We start from the raw sequence: 20253 nt of genomic DNA on the forward strand, positions 1-20253 counted from the left end.
CAGGCAGATTAAAATGGTGACATCTAAAATGTTTCTTCATGCTGTTTAGACTTGGGGGAGGATGTGAAGTTCCCATACTAGCCAGTAGGTGTCGCTTTAAGACGTGAAAATCGAGCAGAGAAGAAGAATTCTGTGGAAGAAGTGGAGCTTATTTGCTGGCGCTGATGTTGTAAATGTGTTACAGAAAGGCAACACGCGTTTCAAAACAAGAAAGCGCACTAGTAACGTGTAAGTACGCGATCCGTATGTGAAGGAGTATCAAAGTGCGGTCCTAGTAGAGAACACCTGCGATTCGCGTCGCGTTCACTGCGATAATCATGGGCGACAAGGAGACTTGCTCTTCATCCGCCGCAAATAAAGACAAGGACTCCACGCTTCTGCTCACCAAAGACGGACAGAGGTACTTCGTCAGTAAAAGCGGAGCCGTGGACAGCAGAAACGTGACGACGCCGCACGAGTCGGAGAACAACGCGTCCTCTTTCAGCGTGGACGACCCGGACGAGGAGAGCGACGTCCTGGACGCTTCCGACCCCCGAGACGGCGCCGCCAGCCCGGAGGAGCTCAACGAAGAGGAGACCTCGGAGGGCGACAACGCCCCCAAGCAGTGCACCTACGAAGGCTGCACCGAGACCACCACGCAGGTGGCCAAGCAGAGGAAGCCGTGGATGTGCAAAAAGCACCGCAACAAGATGTATAAGGATAAATATAAGAAGAAGAAGAGCGACCAGGCCATGTCCAGCGGGAAGCTCGATGTAAGGGGATTTTTTTTTTTTTTTTTTTTTTTAGATCTAGAAGGTCGTTTTGATCGTGCAACACGCATGCGTCTGTCTTCAGATTACATACAAATGACATAAACTACTGTGTAACCACGTTGTTGCTCTTTTTTTATTTTTTTGTGCGGATGACCAGGAAGCCAACGAGGAGCGGCCGGTGTCCGTGAACAAACAGCGCCTGGGGGCCATGGGGGACCGTCCGGCCAGACCCTCCCTTATAGAGCAGGTCCTCAACCAGAAAAGACTGGTGAGTCGCCGCACTGATGTACGTACTTGTTGTGGTTGCGGAATCGGGGAGACGCGGGTTCGAATCCCTGTTGGTTCAGGAAGGACATCCGGGGTGAAAACTCTGCCAAGTCTGTACACTTTCCAGCATATCTAGAAAGTGTCAACATTTTTGCTATTTTCAATTCCCTATTGATCCAGGTTTGCCCTTTAAATATATTTTTTAATGAGAAAATATTTGACCTTGTTCTTTTGTTTATCTTTACCTGCCTAAAAGTATTCTTCAGGACAAGTAATTTGTAACACCAGCAATACTGAATAATAATAATGATGATCCAAATAGTAGAAGTGGAGAAAATGCATAACATATTCTGTAGTTTTCTTCTCTAATCTCGCAGTACACTTTTTGGGATTTACAGGTTACTTTTCCAGAACTAGAGGAGTCTGCAGAGATCAGGGCTTACTTACCTTTACTGAGCTAAACCTTTTACTTAGCTGTAAATTCTTAGAAAGTACACTGTATATTCCAGAGATTACTTCCCAGTGATTTAAATACGACATTCCAGGGATTTATGGGTTACTTTTCTGGAACTTAAAGGTTGCTTTTCTGGACCGTAGAGATTTCTTTACTTGAACTTATAAGTGACTTTTCCAGGACTTAGAAAACTTTTTTAGAATTTAAGGTTACTGTTTCTTAACACAGATGTGCCTTTCCTGCAACATCGAGGTTACCCAGGATACTTTCAAAAAGCTAGAAGTAGAGATGGACTCATCCAGTCATTTCTTCTTCTTTTTTTTTAAATTAATGTCATACACAGCAATACAGTTACAGCGATCTGGTCACTTCAATTCTATGTTTACAATGCCGGTTATGTCATCACGCGGAAACCGCACGCACAGCAGCTAGTTCTGACCAAACAAAGAGCAGCATGGAGCAAGCACCAGACCGAGCCAAGTCTGCTATTTAGAAACATTTCGAACTTGATACGCCAACAAGTCTGACTGCACCATGAAAATTGCAAGGGGTGATGATAAAGTCGGTAGATTCAACACCACAAACTTAAATAAGCACCTCCAAAAGCACCATGCTAAAGAGCACGCCAACCTTTTTTTGATTCCTTCACTCACATGACAAAGTAAGCTTTGTCAGCCCATGTATCGGATTGGATCGGGAAAAATGGATTGGTGCATCTCAAGTTAAATTAATATCCCAGAACCTTAAAGGGGACAACATCCAAATTCACTTTTTGAGCCCTTAAATACATTTTGTTGTGTGCTTGGGAGTCTGTAGGAATGCTGAAAAGTTGAATGTAGTCTGTCCAGATGCTGCATAGAAGTTCAGTTTTCTCTGTTTTCTATTATTTGTGTTTTTTGAACATTTACGTTATAGCATCTGCTGTGGAGCTGCTAGACAAAGTCATTGACTTCCAGCTTACCACGTTCACGAATCCGCCATTTTTATTTTTCTGAGCGATTTTTGTAGCCCAAGCTGAAGGATGCCGAAGCTACGAGTGGATAAGTGTTCGGTTGTTCAATACACCGTCCCCCGTCATACTACAGAAATGGCCGGACAGGGCGGAGTGGAGCACTATGCGACCTGGAGGGGGTGGGTCGGGAAGTGCCTCCTTTAAATTTAAAGACAGCACCAAAACAAGGCGTACCTCAAAACAAGGGTAAAAAGAGGGAATGTGGGGGTAAATTAAGGAGGATTTCAGACCAAAGCATTGCTTTTCTACTTCACATAGACCACAACGTAGTGATTTCAGTGTGTAGAGGAAGAACTGAAACGCTTGATATGTCTCCTTTTAAAGGTTACCTTTCTCAAATTTAAAGTTTACTTTCTTGGCACTTAAAAGTTACTTCCAGGAACTCTGGTTGCACTTCTCAAATGAAGAGGTTAGGTCCAATGCGGTACCGCGCACGTGACGTCACCGTCTCAAGAGCAACGCCCCTTTTGCCGCTTAGGTAGGGCATACAGGAGAGAACGCATACAGGAGAGAACGCACGGATAACAGATATGACCGACTTTACAGCCGTTAAACTTTCCCAAGACGGTGTCCCAGGCGCACGGATTACTGGCCGCACTGTCGAAGAACACACCAACCTTCAGCTCAAACGATTGCTTGAGGTTCGAGGGCTTAAAAAGACTGGAAAACGGGCCGAGTTGATGAACGGTAAGCTTTGTTTTTTTTTTTTCCTGCGCGGCGATCATGGCAGCGTCGGCCGTTTTTTTTTTTGTTGTTGTTGTTTGCAATCACCGTCCAGGAATGGGTATATGTTTAATGTTTGTCTCATTTGAAATGTTTTTGAGTAAGCTATCCTGGTAGCAGGCTATCATGTTAGCGCCTGCTACCATGATAGCCTATATGCTGTCATGGTAGCAGGCGCTACTTTATTAACATGTCGGCCACCAAAATACTCTTACCTTGACTTGATGTCGCTGGAATTGCGTCAGGATGTTCTTCGGTTGTGCCCTTTCCTCCGACAAAATGCTTGCTACATATGTACTTGAATTTGGTAACTTTTTCCGGGTTGAACTGTTGTGTAGGCCGACCGCCCCGGTGTTCCAAGCGTACACATTTCTCCTTGGCAGTCTTGAAGAAAACATCCTTCATATACGGCTGATCAGCGTAACTCGAGTCGCTGTTGCACGTTCCATAGCAACAATGTTTAAAAACCATGGTCTTAGATTTGGAAAAAGCAGTCGTTTACCGAGTAAAACCAAGGGTAACGCACGTCTCTTACAGCGAAACAACGGCGGCTTTTCCGGAGTTTGCCCCACTGCGTACCACGTGATGTGACGTCATCGTGACGTTGTGTTTCTAAAAATAGCTCGCGCGCGGTACCGCATTTAAGCCTGTTTGCTGTTGCCATGATGTTTTCCAGAAGCTACAGGTTATTTCCCTGGAACTTAGAGGTATACTTTTCTCAAGCATAAAGGGTACCTTTTTGAAACATACCAGTTGATTTACTTGAACCGACACATTATACACTGATACATAGATCTGTAGGCGATTGCGGTTAAGTGCCTTTATAAGGCACATTGACACCTGACAAGAGACAGCTATGAGATTTAAAGTCAAGGAATGTTTCCTCAACGTTTGAGGAAAGTAACGTTGAACTTTTGCTAAATTAACTTCTAATTGCAAGACGTTTACACTAGCACTGAATCACAGTCACGAAGACAAACATAGTGGTTGTTTTACTGCAGCTTAAAGCTTCCTGAAATGTAGAGGTTACTTTTAGGAATTACGGTTCCAGAGCATAAAGTCTTTATTCATCTGTAAATTCTGAGAGGGCACAGTGAATGTTCCAGAATATATCCTGAGTCCTGGAAAGAAAACTCGGACTTACTGAACCTAAGGGGTTACAAGCTAACTTATAATGCAACTTGTTACTGAAAAGTAACCTCTAGAAAAAAAAAAACCTTTAACAAGGAGGAAAACCTCCAGCAGAACCAGGTCAGCGTGAACGGTCATCTGCCACAACCCGACTGGGGGTTAAAGAAGACAGAGCAGAAGCACACATTGATCCAGGAATCCTTTCTATCTTATATGGTAATAGCGGGTGATCTGTCTCCCCTGGATGATGTCACAGCTAACAGAACGCCAGACCAGGTGTACCTACTATGAAGAAAAAAATGTGTAGGAGAACTCAGGAGAGTGAGAAAAATAGACCCTGATGTCCTCCAGTAACCTAAGCCTATAGCAGCATAACCATAGAGATAGCTCTGGGTAACATAACCCACTCTAACTATAAGCTTTGTCAAAAAAGAACGTTTTTAGATTAGTCTTAAAAGTAGACAGGGTGTCTGCCTCACGGACCTAAACTGGGAGTTGGTTCCACGGGAGAGGAGCCTGATAGCTAAAGGATCTGCCTCCCATTCTACTTTTAGAGACTCTAGGATCTAAATAGTTTCATCTAATTTAGCTTTTAGATTAAAGGAAAATGTCCAAATTTTACAAGACCAAACTATATCCTTGAATATATTCCAAATTTATGGAGCATCAAAAAAGAACCTGCATCTTGCATCCCAATAACAAAAATACAAGAATGGAACTTGGATCAGTAGTGTGCAACTTTAGCATGAGAACACAGAAACTATGCTACAACTATCCCATTTTTTTAGCTTTATATTTAAATACATTTCTCAGGGCTTTAACATTTTTGGCCAAAGTTTTGAAGTGCTACATGTCGCTCTGGAGCCAAAGGTTGAAGACCCCTGGTCTGATGTATTGCCATGCAAATTGTTCTTGTTTTGTATTTCTATCAGTAATCTGACACGAATGTCTCTGTCGCCCAGTCTCTGCTCAGGAGTCCAGAGGTGATCCGGTTCCTCCAGCAGCAGCAGCAGCTCCTGGCCGCACAAAGCCGCAGCCAATCACAGCAGCACTTCCAGGGTTGTTGACGCCGAACAGTGTGCATCCGACAGTTTTTATGCGATGCATCACAAGGACTGTGGGGGGGGGGGGGTGCAAATAGCTAACTCTACTTGGTGCGTAATTAGATAAACCTGCACACTGCACCAAATCTGACCTTGAACTGTTACAGAGAATAATTTCTTAAAGTGCAAGGAAATGTTTCTCTCCATTTCCTTTACGTTTTAGTTTAATTATAAGGGTGCTTTTTTTTTTTTAGGACCCGAAACTGTAACTTGCAGCACTATGTTATGTATTTATGTAGCATTTTCTGGTCACTTATTTATTCTGTATGTTCATTCTGTCTCTGATTTCTGGTATTTCTGTATCAATTAATGTGAACATAAAACCTGATGTAATTCAGCTAAATTATAGTAGCAGCACATGCACAGTTCAATGTTTTTCTTTGTGACAATCATATTTTCACCTGACAAAAAGCTTCACGTTTTACCTTTTGGATTTATTGTTTCCATCTTAAAAGTTCAGTCCAAGCTAAATCACATATATATGTAAATAAGTGAACACAAGACGAAACGTATGATTTGAAAATGTAAGTTATTGTGTGACGTCTGTGTTGTACAGTGTATCTCCTGCTGAGTGTATAAAAATAAAAAAAACACGATTACTGCTAGTGATCGGCTACAGAATGAATTTGCAGAGCGGTTTGAGCTTCATTCCGGATGAGGGGGGGACCTTAGGCTTTAAAAAAAGAAAAAACACGTCAGATAAATGATAAAGAAAAGCTTTAATTGTACATGTAAAAAAAAAAAAAAAAGCAAACATACATTCAAACATTGGTCAGCACATGGAAAGACACCACAAATCACTATAATAACATAACAAGAGTACCTCCAAATAAATCCCATTTAGTTTTTGTGCAGCTAAAGTGTCCAAATGAATCCAGAAATGCTGTTATGCTGAAATGAGCGACCCACGTAAGTCGAAGGAAATTCCATTTGTGTGTTTACAACAAGTTTAAATAAAATAGCAGTTCCAAAAGCACACCTTTTCCATCAGCGAGTGCACAGAAGTCGTCACGAGACGAGATCGACCCTCGGAATGGAAAAACCGAGGAGAACGCAGAGAATATGACTACCTGTTGTGAGGACAGCGAGTGCACACTGCACAGTGTGCGTTTGTGTTAGGATACTGAAGAGATGGGGTTGTGCGGAGAGCCCATCTGCGTGAGCACCTTGTCCAGCCACTGCAGGGGCCCATGCAGGTGCACTTCGATCCAGCAGGGGGTGCTGGTCACATCCTGACGGTGGTATTCAGCTCCCCAGCCCTGGAGGAATGGAAGCGGGCCATAAATCTCAGCTGGAGGGATTGTGGTGTGGGTGCCAAAAGATGGAGCGTAACTCCACCGTGCATGCAGCAGGACCTGACATGCCTTGCTCAATAAATTACTACCAAGAACCATTGGTGCAAGCCGTGATTTTTTTTTTTTAGCTTTCAGTAAGAACTATTGGGCCTGTTCCTGCGTACGTGTGATTTAAAAAAAAAACTGAAGTCTGGTACCTTGACGAAGCTCATGCGGATGGTGCACATCTTGGTGAGCTCGTAGACCACCTCGAAGCCGTGGTTGACGGACTGGGCGAGGAGCTGAGCGAACAGCTGGTTGTTGAAGATCTTCAGGCTGCAGCCGCTGGGGATCTTGCACACGGTGGAGGTGTGGAAGCCGTGCTGGAAGTTACAGTTGCGGCTCTGCACGAAGATGCTGCTGTCGCTCAGGCACTCTGCGTACACCTCCCCACCCACGTAGTACAGATGTAAACCTGAGGAAAGAGGGGAGGCGTTTGACATTCAAGCTTAGAAGAAGTTCAGTTCAAATAAACTGGGAGAAAAGGAGGAGCTGTAAAATTAATGTGTTGTAAAGGCAGAAACACAGGGGCAATGCCCGCCCATATAAATGTGGCCCTAATCAATTTTTTTTAATATATATATATATATATATATATATATATATATATATATATATAAATAATGGACACTATGTTGTGGTGCTAAAAAAGCGGATTGTAACATATGTCAGATTAGCCTCGTGAGACCATCCTGATCTCGCAAGCTTTCAAGGTTTCACTCGCAGATCAGTCTGGATACTCTCCGTTAAAGAAAATTTGGAGCCGTTCACCAAACGAACGTCCAATCAGCGTTGGCTTTGAGGCGGGTTGAGGTGTGACGCAACGGGAAGCGCGTCAGTTCAGTCTAAAGAACATGGCGGCTTCAGCCGATGAAACTAGCGTTAGCGCGGCTATCGAGCAAGTTTTATCGGAATTACAGAGTATTTCTCTGCTGAGCTAACGAGCCTTTACCTGCAGCAGCAAGAGTAGCTTGGCTTGTGGTTGTGTTTTCATCGTCGCTCGTAACAGAGCGACGACGAATCTGATTGGTTTATTTGGCCCGTCTATCACCAACATAGGCCAATCAGCTAACCAGTATTTTCGCCCCTTCCCAAAATTACTTCAACGGAAGGTTTCCAGATGGATATGCGAAGCAAATCTATCTGGTGGAGTCAGGTAAATGTCAGATATGATCATAAAATCAAGTCATCTGACTTTTGGTACCTAAAAACGTCACTGTTCTGGGGCTGAAGCAAATCAGACCAAGATGACCAAGATTCTGAGTTAAAAACTCAAGTTCCACAGTTCCAGAATGTCTAAATAAAACTGAGAGTCTTTTATATCTTTATTTCCTGGTATATATCTCCAAGGTTATTAGCGGCCACACCCTCTCTGGCCATCCCAAAAGTTTCTGGAGGTACCCATATAAAGTAGTAAAGAAAAAAAGACTAAATTAGACATAAATGGAACATGAATACCATTTAAAAAAACAATCATTTTACACAAGTTTAAAAACACAACCAAAAATATATGTCCCAGAAAACAACATATATTTTCCCCCCAGAAACAAATTAACTACCAAAGTAAGCCACTGAATATGTTTAAAAACATATGCAAAATCTTGTAAAAAATGAACTTTAGTAAACAGAAAATGGATTGATGGATGGATGGATGGATGGAAAATAAGATGTAGTTGTTGCGACTCACATTTTGACACTTTAAAAAAACAACAGCTTTGCTTTGAATGTAGATTTGTTGATGTACAGACACACTATGATTATCCCTGGCAAAACTATTCATAAACCCCTTTTAAGTATTGTCACGTTACAACAGCAAACTTCGGTGTATTTTATTAGGATTCCAGATGATAGACCAACACAACGCTGTGTTTATACAAAGACTAAATTAAGTACAGCCTGGCTCTGTTTACTAAGCAGGAGGTGACCTCTGAAGGCATTTGATTGCACTGGATTTTATTTGCAGGCTTCCTACACCTCTGTGTCTTTTATAACATTCTTGGCCTTATCTGCAAACTGGATGCCACTTGTTGTGCTGCGATACAGCTCCGTTTCAGAGCTTTCTGGCATCTAGACTAACTTAAGACGATCCATATTTCAGCTTATGAAACTCTTGTATTTGCCAAATGAGGATTAAAGTCTCATATAATAAATGCAAATTCTTCAAAGCACAATTTGAGACCTTTGGTACCTTTGTTTCCTTTGCAAAAGACACTGTAAAAAAAACAAATTGTGTGTTGGTTGCTGAGTCTGGTCTACTCTAATTACATAAGAGTTGACCAGACTCAGTTTAACCTTCTCATCACCATCCCATCAGAGCAGGCAGGACTGGCATGTAATCTTAAGTTTTATTCTGTAAACTGTTATTGCAGAGTCAAAAACACACAATAATACCGAATAACAACCACGTATTGAAAGTTGACCTGTTTTTATTACAGGTGCACAGCCCCCAAGATTATATAGATCCAGGTGGCCTTAAACAATTCTGATCATTAGAGGCTTAAGCAACAGGTCCAGTCCAACCTCAGTTTAAAATTCAGAAGTAGTGAAATGGTCCCGTTGTGGTGTTTGAATGTATGCGCATTCCTTTTTCCATAGACAGTTTACTTATTTCCATACTCAATCAGATCCTGAAAATGCTCATACAAAAATGTTTATATGCTTATCAGATCAAACGGGGCTGAATACCATTCAGCGCATAGTTCGCCGTGCGTCCCGTCCCTACCACTGCACTGCTTGGTGTCGGTCCATCACGTAAAAGCCCGTGAAAATAAATAAATGTTTGTGGTTTGAACCAAATGTGCTATGAACCAGCTGGAGGCGCCTACCTTTGCCTATGTGCCTGCGTGTGTGCTCGATGGTGGAGTTGCGGTTGACGTTGGAAAGCAGGCCGAGACAGAACCGGTTCTTGTTATTGGACGGGTCCGTGAAGCCGTCCACCAGGACGCTGCGGGACGAGGCGTGGAACGTCTCGCCCACCCGGTTGTTGAGCTCGTAGTAAGCTATGGAGCACCAGTACTCGGGCTCTTCGTAGCAAACGGGCCTCATATCTAAAGAGAGGGTTAACTTAGACTTTTATACTGCATTGTGTAGATTTTTTTTTTTTTTTTTAAAACAACGGTGGAAAATAATAAGATACCTCTGTGCGGAGCAGAAAATGTGAGCTTTGTGGTTTCCGTGGAGTTGCTCGGCTTCACATCCTCTTGAGCGTTTGTCTCCATCATGCTGTACGGAGGTGGAGGGGTCTCAGCTGGAAGATCGCAAACATCAGAAAAAATAATCAGTGCAAATTCAGCAGGGGTCCGTATCTTTAACAGACGCGCTTTCTGATACCGACCCGTTATGTGGTACGGACTGCCGGGCTCTGCGGAGCTGCTGGGGGAGTTGGGGTAACTCTGGGAGGCGGGGGACTGGGCGAGGGAGGAGGTCGGAGAGGAGGAGAAAGAGGAGACCGGCAGCGGCGGGAAAGAGGCCGGGTAGGTGGCGTTCTGCGGCATCAGCGGCTCGTTGTTCAGAGAGGCGTTCCTGAACTTGGCCAGTAAACTGTGCTGAGGGTTGAACTCGCTGTGGCGTGGCACCAGAACTGGTGGAAGCACTGACGACACGAGAGAGCGCGGGTAAAACATCCAAAGAAGAACATAAAAACTCACAATCCCCCAAATGCAAATGAACAGAATTCAGAAAGCTCTTTTGCCAAAAAATAAATAAATACACTCTAAAAAATGTGTATACCTGGAGTCTCCACACGCCTGTAGTGGTAGGGATTGACGCAGATGTCCTTCTGTTTGGAGCCGAAGGGAAACTCGCAGCACTCGAGGGGTTTGAGCTCATGGTGAGACTGGAGGTCAGGCCAGCGCCACACCCTGCAGTAGATGACGTGGGGAAGACCCTTCCTGTGGGACACCTGCAGCCTGCCATCCAGCGACCGAGGAATCGTCACACACTTACCTGAAGGTGTGAGTGGAAATTAAAATACGCGTAAATATCGGGCTAAATGCAGGCTCAAACTCAAGGATCAGAGCTCAGGGACCTTTTAACTGCTTTTCACCTTTTACGCTGCAGCTTTGATTCACAGACGCGGCAAATAATAAAGATCTTAAGACGATAAATCAAAGAGGAGAGAATTAAAACTTCTGATGCACCAGTCAGCTAGGATTTCAATCTTTTTCTTCTGACTTGTGAGTTTTGGTGAGGCTTTTGATTGGTTAAAAACAATTAAACCTTTGGGAAGGTTGAAGGTTTGTATTCCATAGAACACTACAAACACTTAGACGTGTTTAATGTGTCTACTGGTGGTGAAATACTAGGAAAGAAAACACACGCTGACATTACCTTCTATGGTTTTGTTTTCAAAATCAATCACTAGCCTCCTAAATTTGGTTGAGTCAATACAATCATACCCTAACTTCATATCCATGTATTGCTGTTTTGTCCCAAGCTAAGACTATTCCATACCCAGACGTAAACCATTTCCTACCCTTGTGCTTAACCAAAACGTATTAGTTTATTTATCTTGGTAGACAGTATGTTAATGAATTATCTAGATAACCATAAAAATGCACAAATGGTGCATGTATCAATTGCCTATCATTGTTATCACAACCTAATTCTGTTGATGGTAGTCCTAAACGCTGTCTGAGTCAGACAGCTCTTAAGAAATATGACAAATTATGACCTCTAATAAAAGTAAATCAACAATGAGTGACCTCCTGCTGTTATATCTTATTAACTGGAACGATAGAAACACATTTCCTTATGACAGATTATGCAGAGGCACCTCCAGAAAGTTTAGAATTGGAGGCCACACAGGGGCCACTAATAATCTCTGGGTGGCACTCTATGAAAGACACACAAAAATGACATAAGAGTAAACAAATACTGCAAATGAATGCTAATATGCGCTATCATATACCAAATGAAACTAATAAATAACATGATACCTATAGGACTAGCTGGCAAGGGTTGGTCAGCAAATTTAAAGGGGTGTTTATCACCCCTGGTGACTGGTCGTCACTAGTTCTCACAGCCGGTACAAAATCCAACGAAAGGTTGGTAGAAAAAAAAAAAAAACACCTGACAGGGGGTGCTTACAAAAAAACAAACAAACCTTCACTGAAGTGGAAGTGTGTCAGCTAATAGTGCAGTCAGTAAGGAAGGAGGTAGGAAAGGTAGCCTGTATGCTCCCTCCTGCGGCTAGTTTTGCCTAGGACGCCCTCGAAGTTCCTTACTGCCGCTAAGAACCCTTTAGGTATCCCACAATCCTTTGTGTGACATTACGTATCAGCACAGCCCCCTCACGGAAATTAAAGACGAGATTGCTCACTTTGTAGTTTCGGAAAGCTGTAGACTCCGATTTGACTCGCATTATCATCCATGTACCTTTTGCCACATAATGACGGAGTTAAAGGCTGTCCAAATTCGGCACAGCAGTCCAAAGCTCCTTTCCTCCACAATATAGAGTTCATACTGTTTGACCCCGTGAAAGGTCTAGTAACAGGAGCTAGAAGCTATAATTATGGGTATTCAGATGGAGCCCAAGTCAACAGAGAAAGGTCCTTGCAAATTTAAGAATCAGATATCTTCATTAGCTCCACTGAGTAGTGCATTTTATAATATTTTTATGTGACATCATGAAAGTCTTCAATAAAAGCTTTTTTGATTCGACGTCTGTACAGGTAGATAAAAGTCTGAACGTTGCAGATGCACCATTAAAAAAAACACAATAGGCTAAACTCTTCTGGGTTTATCAGTGTGCTACTCACTGGGCTGCCCAGGGCAGCTGAGGGCCCTCTCCAGTTCCTCCATTGCTCCCTTCTTCTTCTTCAGTTTCTTCACCAGAGAATCCACAGCCTTCTCCGCCCACTTCTCCTCCTCGTCCCCCTGTTTCCAGCCGAGCAGGCGCTTGACCGCCGGGCTGGTGAAGGAGAACAGGGACGTAATAGAAGAGGAAGAGTTCATTTCGATATGGATAAATGGCTGGCAGGATGGGCTGAGATGAGGTCCAGCTAGCGCCGCAATAGTTCCCTTGAGGCACTGGAGTGAAGAGGCAAATAACTTGCAGCCAGGACACAGGAGGGGGAAAAAAAAAGGAGGATGAAAGAGGTAGTGTGATGAGTAAACAGAGACTTTTTTTTTTCTTTTATTATTTCTCTGTGACTTCCAAGCCGCTCCGGGGGAAGAAACTGGACCTCAGCCAGCACAGTGTAAACCGTAAATCCCTTCTATGAGTTGGCACAGATGGGACCCGGCCGCTTTGGATTCAGAGCCTCCTGCAGGGATGGTTTTTCCTCACGCAGCCAGACATCCAGTTCAGGTTTCAATCATCTAGGAGGAGACAGGAGAGACCGTGTTAGGCGACAGTTTTTGCAAAGACAGATGAATGGGAGCACTGTTTGAGACGTTGGAGAACAAAGACACGTTGGTGTTGGTCTAACCAGCGCGTCATTGTGTTTTTGTGTCTCCTGTCGCTTTATAACCACCAACAGACATGCGTTTCACAGAGATTGCATCTGATTGACCATCATGAAGTAGTCTGTCATTGTTAATAGGAGGGAAATGATTCATGCATCTAAAGCATGTGCCGTGCAAAGTCAACACTTTGTAGAGCCACCTGCTGTCGCGTTTATAGCTGCAAGTATTTTTAGGTACGTCTCTGAAGGGTTCATCCAGAAACCGAAGTTGTTTCCTCATTCCTCTTCGCAAAACGGCTCAAGGGCAGTCCGTTTGGATGGAACCCTATTTGAACATCAATTTTCAAGTCTTGCCACAAATTCTCAATTGGATTTAAGATTTGGACTTTAACCAAGACTGTTGTGGCACATGGTCCAAAGCATTCTGGTTCTGGATTTAAGTTTATTTTTCTCATCCTACTGGAAAGTGAACCTTGGGATTTAACTTGACTTTCAAAAACTTGACCATGTCTTTTTTTTTTTTTTTTTTCCCTCCCAGATGAACCTTGCATTTAGCTTCATCCTACTTTAGGGTGACTGTGGTTGAGTAGACGTCTTGAAATCGGAAGGTTGTGGGTTCAATTCTAGTTCGCCCTTGTCACATGTTGCCCCTGGGCAAGGCACTTAACCCCCAGTTGCCTACCGAGCTGCGTATCGATGTATGAACGTGGGCGCGTTAGTGAGTGTGATAATGTTCAGCGCTTTGAGTGGTCAGTATGACTGGAAAAGCGCTATATAAGTTCAGTCCATTCACCATTTACTCTGTCTAGCTTTCCTGGATGCTGATGGAAAGAATCCGCACGGCACGACGCTGCCATCACCGTGTTTGACATTGGGAGCGATGTTCGCAGGGTGAACAGCCGTTTCAGGCCTCATTCATACTTCCTGGCCCAACTCTGCTGTCAGCACCTGAATGTCATTATCTGAACCTGCCCACTGCTTTCCACTAGGACTATGCAGCTATACATGCAGCTGTTCAGAAACAACAAGATAACAAAACTGCGTTGATTTCCTGGGGAGAAAATCCCTTTCTTCATTCTTTCTGACACCTTGGTATAGAGGACACAAACCAGCACACTATCCTTCCTCTGGTTCAACTTGGCCAAAAGTAGTATGAATATGGCACGGCCCAAACGGCTACTGCTCCTGGATGCGGACAGGTATATTAAGGCCACAAGCCCCCCCCCCCCCCCCCCCCCAAACACACACAGTGTTTTGCATAACCAAAACATATCAGTTTTGGTCTTCTACTGCTGTGTCCTCCTGCCTTGGCTTGCTCCAAACTGCAAAGACTTCTTATTTCTGTCTTTCAACTTGGTCTTTCTTCTTGCCACTCCACACTAAAGATCAGATACAATGAGTGCATCGCTCATAGTTGTCAACAGGTTATCCCACCTGAGCAGCCGATCTCTGCTACTCCTCCAGAGTGACCATGAGCCTCGTGGCCACTTCTCTAATCAACACTCCCTTTTCCTGGTCCATAAATTTAGGTGGACAGGTACGTCTTTAAGATAAGATAAGATATTGATCAAGATTACTGGATCAATGTGTGCTTCTGTGCTTGTTTGTCTCTCTTGTTGTGTCTCTGCTCTGTCTTCTGTAACCCTCAGTCAGTCGAGGCAGATGACCGTTCATACTGAGTCTGGTTCTGCTGGAGGTTTTTCCTTCCCGCTAATGGGTGGTTTTTCTTTCCACTGTCGCTTCATGCTTGCTCAGTATGAGGGATTGCTGCAAAGCCATGTACAATGCAGACGACTCTCCCTGTAGCTCTACGCTTCTCCAGGAGTGAATGCTGCTTGTCGGGACTTTGAAGCAATCAACTGGTTCCGTTATATAGGACATTTTTGACCAATCTGTATAATCTGATTGATTTTGACTTGTAAAGTGCCTCGAGATGACATGTTTCATGAGTTGGCGCTATATGAATAAAGTTGAATTGAATTGAATACTTTTATTTGTCATTATACATACAACGAAATGTCATAGATCGGGATGGATGGTTAGCCTGAGCTGCTGTGACTGAGCGCGCCGCCACTAATGGCCGACCTGACCAGCATGTCTTTTAGTGGTAGGGGAAACCAGAGCGCCCAGAGGAAACCTACACAGACAACATTTTGAGGTTGCATCATACTCTTTTGGAGAGTGGATTAAATGGTTCTTTGAGATTTCCAGCTCTTGGGGATTTTTTTTATTTTATTTAGGAGAACCAGAGTACAGGGGGGTAAAAGCAAACGGACGCTCAAACCTTTCAGACTAAAAACGATGCATCAATTTCTGTCCACCTTACTATCACAAAAAAAAAAAAAAAAAAAAAAAGTTGAAATCGTCTGCGAGTCCACCATAAAGGAGCTGGGCATTGTGGGTGGATTTCCATAATAAGGGGGCTCAATCAGCAGGGTTACACAGAGCATGCCTGTGCCACACTGGCCTCCCACACGCCACGCAATATTTTTTTCTCAGAAGGGGAACATTAAAACGATCTCAAACAGAGAAAGCCAAGACGGCCGGGCTCTTTTCTAGATTCAGCAACAATGAGGAATGTCCTTTTTGGCCTCTGCTTCTATGATCATGCCACTGACGCCCAGGAGCCTTACTGTCTGGCCAGAACACATCACAGAACAGGAGGGGGAGAGCGAGACAGGGAGGGAGACAGACACACAGTCCCTGTGTTTGTGTCTTTCTGTCCGCCTAAATAGCCACTGGACATAGCACAAATGCCCAAAGTGAAGTGCAGAAGTACAAAAGGAGACTTTTTTTTTTATATATACACTGGCATTATCTAAGACACAAGCTGAAGATTACAGCTTGTCTGCTTGCTTTTCATCATAGTGTGGTTCGGGCTCACAGCATTTTCACTTCATTATTACAATACCGGTTGCAGCTTTGTGCTTTTTCTGTTTCTGATCCACATTTAGGGGAAGAAGAAAAAAAAAAAAACGCCCCAAAATGTTTAAGGATGAATTAGGATTGATTTTTACCCCAAATGTGCTCAAAGTATAATGTGTTATTATATATAAAATATGGAACAGAAACTTGTGCTTGTAATGTAACAAGTTCTATGACCCCTGCATGGCGGACATGCAGACAGCTGAGGAGAGGTTTTTTTTTTTCTCTCTTTTTTTTTTTTTTACAATGACAGCAAAAGCGCAGAAGCTCAGTAGCTGCATCAGTCCCGTCTCTGCTGCTGCCGCTTCTTTATGGAGCCTGGCGTCACTCAGTCTGCAGCCTCAGATAGGCTAATTACCTAATGCTTTATCACCAGTACACCCCTTCCCAAAAAAGTAAACACTCCAGCTTCCTTTAACTATCACTGCATCCAGCCTCTCTGCCGCTGCAGAATCCGGTTTCTGCTCTATAACCTCTGCACACACACACATATACACACAAACGTACCTTTACTCTGCGTCTGAGGATGTGAGCACAAACGTAAAGAACTATTAATTAAGCTCTTGGAAATAACGTTCACGTGATGCAGCAGCATCTTCAGGAATCAATAAAATCCTTTTTTTCTACAGCTTTTATTATGAGCTCAAAGTTACGAGATTAAAGATTTTATTTATTGTACATGTTAAAAAAAATTGTCTTTTTTTTATTTTATTTTTTTTTAAATCGCAGCCAGGACAAAAGTTGTCCGAGTGAACATCTTGCGCAACCCCCAAAAGAAAACCAATTTGTGCGCGTCCTAGCAGATGCAAATTCACAACAAATTGCAACATTAAAATATCTAACCACCACACCTAATGTTTTTTTTTTAAATATACGTTTATATGTATATAATTTCTCACCTCTGTTGTCATAACAAGTGCAGCTGGAAGTTTGGAGGGAGGTTTCCGCGTCTGCAGCGGATCAGGTCGGCGCGCTGAGGTTGTGAAGGTGTGTTTCTGTCTGCAAGTGTGTGTGTGTGTGTGTGTGGAGTGGGTTGAGACTAAGAGCGTGTGTTTACGCTGAAAAATAAAGAGCCCAGTAGCTCAGAAGGGCTTCTAGCTAGTGAATTTCAAAATAAAAGAGTGCCAAATTTACTTTATCAGCAGACGCTTGTCTGTATCACTCAGCGCTAAGGAGTAGGCCTCTCTAATGACGTCCTTTTCTCACTGTTTTGGCTGACTGTTGGACTGCCTGTAACAATGCAGACATGTTCACTCACCAGCTGCCAACCTGGGGTTAAATGTGTTGCCCATAGGTACACTTAAGTTATTTGGCAAGAGAGGAAGCAGGAATCGAACCAACTAATTCCTGTCTACAAGATGACTACTGTTGGCCCGCCTGCTGCCAGTTTCTCTTGAAACTTGGCACCAAATCAGATACCAAGTTCATTAGCCAGCCATGGTATATGGTTATGTCCTTAAAGTGATTGCACTGCACAATGGACAAATGGGTGCAGTCATAGTCCCCGAAGAGGACTGTATATGCAAATAAGCAACAGAATACAAACAGATGATAGGTTTGTCTTTTTTTTTTGCCCAAGTGATCATGCCGCTCCCTGACAGAATGCCGCCCTGAGTCATCTCATCCATATTGAAGGTTGCAGGTGGATCCAGGTGCTCCAGCTAAACGTAGATAAAAATCAGTTAGCCACAGCTTGACTGTTGCGAGTAAATATTTCCATAGACGTTTAATGCCAGACAAGATGAATAAATTAACTGACTTTGTTTTTATAACCTAATGGTTTATAATAATCCATTATTTCGCATCTTTCTCTTTTTACATTAGGAGTTTGAGTGTGTATTAGAACATGAAAGTATAAGCCTTTTTAAGTGTCTAATTTGAAAATACATAAGCGAATGGTGAGGACGAATCAGTTCCAGCTTTACAAACCACGGGCAGAGCTCAAAAACCGGACCGGCCCGGTATCAAAACTCCAGGTCAGTTTATTGTGGAAGCAGCGGCGACGGTGTCTTCCGGTGCTGCGCGTCCACGTTCCCTCGTTTTGACGCAGGTTTCGAGGCGCTCAGAGGTTCCGCTCCTCCAGCAGCCACAGCAGAGCGCCACACAGCCTCGGCGGCGTCAGCCTGGCTGGAACCGCAGCGCCTGTGTGCTGGATCCCTCCGCCTCCCCCCCCCCCACCTCTCCACCCCCGCCATCCTGGAACTTTCCCAGGAGTTCAGGGATTTTCAGATGCGGCGCGCGCGACCGTGCCACCTGAGCCACGCACAGTCTCGAGACCCCCGACCCCCCCTCCACCCATTCATCATGCTGTACCTCGCGGACAATCACACCTGTTCTCCTCTTTCAGGCTATTTTAGCAAGTTACCTAGGACAGCTGGCGATATATTGTCTTATCAACACCTATAGTGTATGTCTAACAGTAAAATTGTTATTTGAGGGCTGACCTGTTATAAATACAACTACTAATAACAGTAATTTGTGTATAAATGTTCTATCAAATTGTTCGTTATATACTATCCCAGGAAATTAGCTTTTTGTATTTGGACCCTCACTGAACATTGCTATGATAAGGAATCGACCTGTAGTGTGAAGGAATGATAAAACCTGACTTGCTGCCTGAAGTTAACCTCGCGGTGTGTGACGTGTGACTTTTCTTGTGGCCGAATCCAGGTTCGCGTGATCACGCAGAGGTCTTTCTTTCTTTCTCATTGCGGATGGATACGATCCTTTTATTGGGAGTGCCGTGACCGGTCCAGTTAATGACGCAGACTTCGCCTGGCGACAGCGAGTCTACAAGTTTGACATTTTCACAGTTTACAGCAACTGCTGCGGGACGTGGCGATACCGCCGGCACCAAGTGAAAGCTTTCCGGAGACCCTTTCATTAAATAATAATAATAATAATAATAATAAATGTTTTATCCTCACGCCACCCCCCTCCACCAACCGCCAGGTAAATAATCTAATGATGTGATCTGCGGCGGGACTACACACACAGACCGGAATAAAAACCCGGGGCTGAACAACTCAGGGAAGCAGAGAGGCGCCCGCAGCTAAAATGTATTATTCTTTTTTATTATTATTTTACACAAGAACTGATTCCGGAGACAGGAAGCAACTGTGCAGATGATGATGATGATTCACCGCCTCTGTGTCTTGTCTGGTTGCTCAGAGGGCAGACAGAGAGGACACAAACAGGATGCGCTCCCCGGGGCTCCGTGAGGCCCCAGAGACATGCGCACCAGCCGCGACTCTAGACCTCAGGCTCAGGAGGGGAAAACAGCACCATTACGGTTCCTTTAGTCAAAACCGCACAAAAGCTCTGGTCCTTTTCTACAGGATGTCAACGCGCGGATGATGAAACAAACAAAAGGGACCCGCTGAATTCTTCTAAAATTCAGCGGGTCTTGCTCTTTTTCTAATCAAATTAAAAATGACTCAGTAACCCATGTATAGCTCAAACATGACACCTTATTTGATATTTTAGTAGCCTAGTGGAATTCACTTTAAGGGGAGTAAAATGAAAATTGTGTTTTAGATATCGCTTAATAGTAATAGGTACATGATCATTGGAAGATTTGCAGGGCACATCTCAGTTTGACTCCCGAATTTGACCAGGCCACTCCAACGTCTTCAGCTTTTCTCATTCTAAGGCGGACTTGCTGGTGCGCTTCAGATCATCGTCCTGCTGCAAAGCCCAAATGTGCTTCGGCTTCGCTTCCAGAACTGAAGGCATACGTTCTCCTTCAGGAATTTCTGGGAGACAGCAGAACTCATGGCTGCCTCAGCCCAGGAGGTCCTGGAGCAGCAAAGCAGCCTAGAACACCAGGCCTCGTTTGACAGTGAATACGGCGTTCTTCTTTCCAAATCTTTTCCAAGTTTTGCACCAGATGCAACAGGACACACACCTATCATCACAGAGATCCAACTTTGATGAAGCTCTGTGTCCTCCTTGGCCAACAGTGTTTTTTTTTTTTACCTCGGAAATCTACCATGGATGCAATTTCTTGCCCAATCTACTTCCTACTGATGAATCCGGAACATTGACCATAGCTGAGAAAAGCGAGGCCACGCAGAGCTTTGGGAGTTGTTCTGGGTACTTTTATGGCCTCACTGAGGAGTCATTTATGCTCCCCTGGAGTCATA

General features: G+C 43.9%; 2 protein-coding genes across 2 annotated transcripts; one reads left to right on the forward strand and one right to left on the reverse strand.

Moving 5' to 3' along the window:
- Positions 1-97: 97 nt before the first annotated feature.
- On the forward strand, positions 98-6067 carry LOC105937383 (regulatory factor X-associated protein). Its single transcript, XM_012878660.3, has 3 exons — positions 98-752; positions 910-1020; positions 5302-6067. The coding sequence occupies exons 1-3, from the start codon at positions 318-320 to the stop codon at positions 5404-5406; spliced, it is 651 nt and encodes a 216-aa protein (XP_012734114.1). The 5' UTR covers positions 98-317; the 3' UTR covers positions 5407-6067.
- Positions 6068-6142: 75 nt separating this feature from the next.
- Positions 6143-17113, reverse strand: smad9 (SMAD family member 9). Its single transcript, XM_012878700.3, has 8 exons — positions 17008-17113; positions 12536-13097; positions 10506-10721; positions 10111-10368; positions 9913-10023; positions 9602-9823; positions 6935-7191; positions 6143-6701 (listed from the first exon to the last, which is right to left on the reverse strand). The coding sequence occupies exons 2-8, from the start codon at positions 12729-12731 to the stop codon at positions 6558-6560; spliced, it is 1404 nt and encodes a 467-aa protein (XP_012734154.2). The 5' UTR covers positions 12732-13097; positions 17008-17113; the 3' UTR covers positions 6143-6557.
- Between the last annotated feature and the right edge of the window lie 3140 nt (positions 17114-20253).

Source organism: Fundulus heteroclitus, chromosome 11, assembly GCF_011125445.2.
Source record: "Fundulus heteroclitus isolate FHET01 chromosome 11, MU-UCD_Fhet_4.1, whole genome shotgun sequence".
Lineage (NCBI taxonomy): Eukaryota > Metazoa > Chordata > Actinopteri > Cyprinodontiformes > Fundulidae > Fundulus > Fundulus heteroclitus.

Bases quoted from the DNA above. Each gene is read 5' to 3' on its own strand.
- smad9 (XM_012878700.3), bottom strand. From the start codon at position 12,731: ATGAACTCTTCCTCTTCTATTACGTCCCTGTTCTCCTTCACCAGCCCG. The intron at 10,369-10,505 runs GTATACACATTT...TCGTGTCGTCAG, and splicing joins CAGGCGTGTGGAGACTCCAG to TGCTTCCACCAGTTCTGGTG. The intron at 7,192-9,601 runs GTAGGCGCCTCC...CTCTTTCCTCAG, and splicing joins ACGCAGGCACATAGGCAAAG to GTTTACATCTGTACTACGTG.
- LOC105937383 (XM_012878660.3), top strand. From the start codon at position 318: ATGGGCGACAAGGAGACTTGCTCTTCATCCGCCGCAAATAAAGACAAG. The intron at 753-909 runs GTAAGGGGATTT...GCGGATGACCAG, and splicing joins TGTCCAGCGGGAAGCTCGAT to GAAGCCAACGAGGAGCGGCC. The intron at 1,021-5,301 runs GTGAGTCGCCGC...TCTGTCGCCCAG, and splicing joins TCCTCAACCAGAAAAGACTG to TCTCTGCTCAGGAGTCCAGA.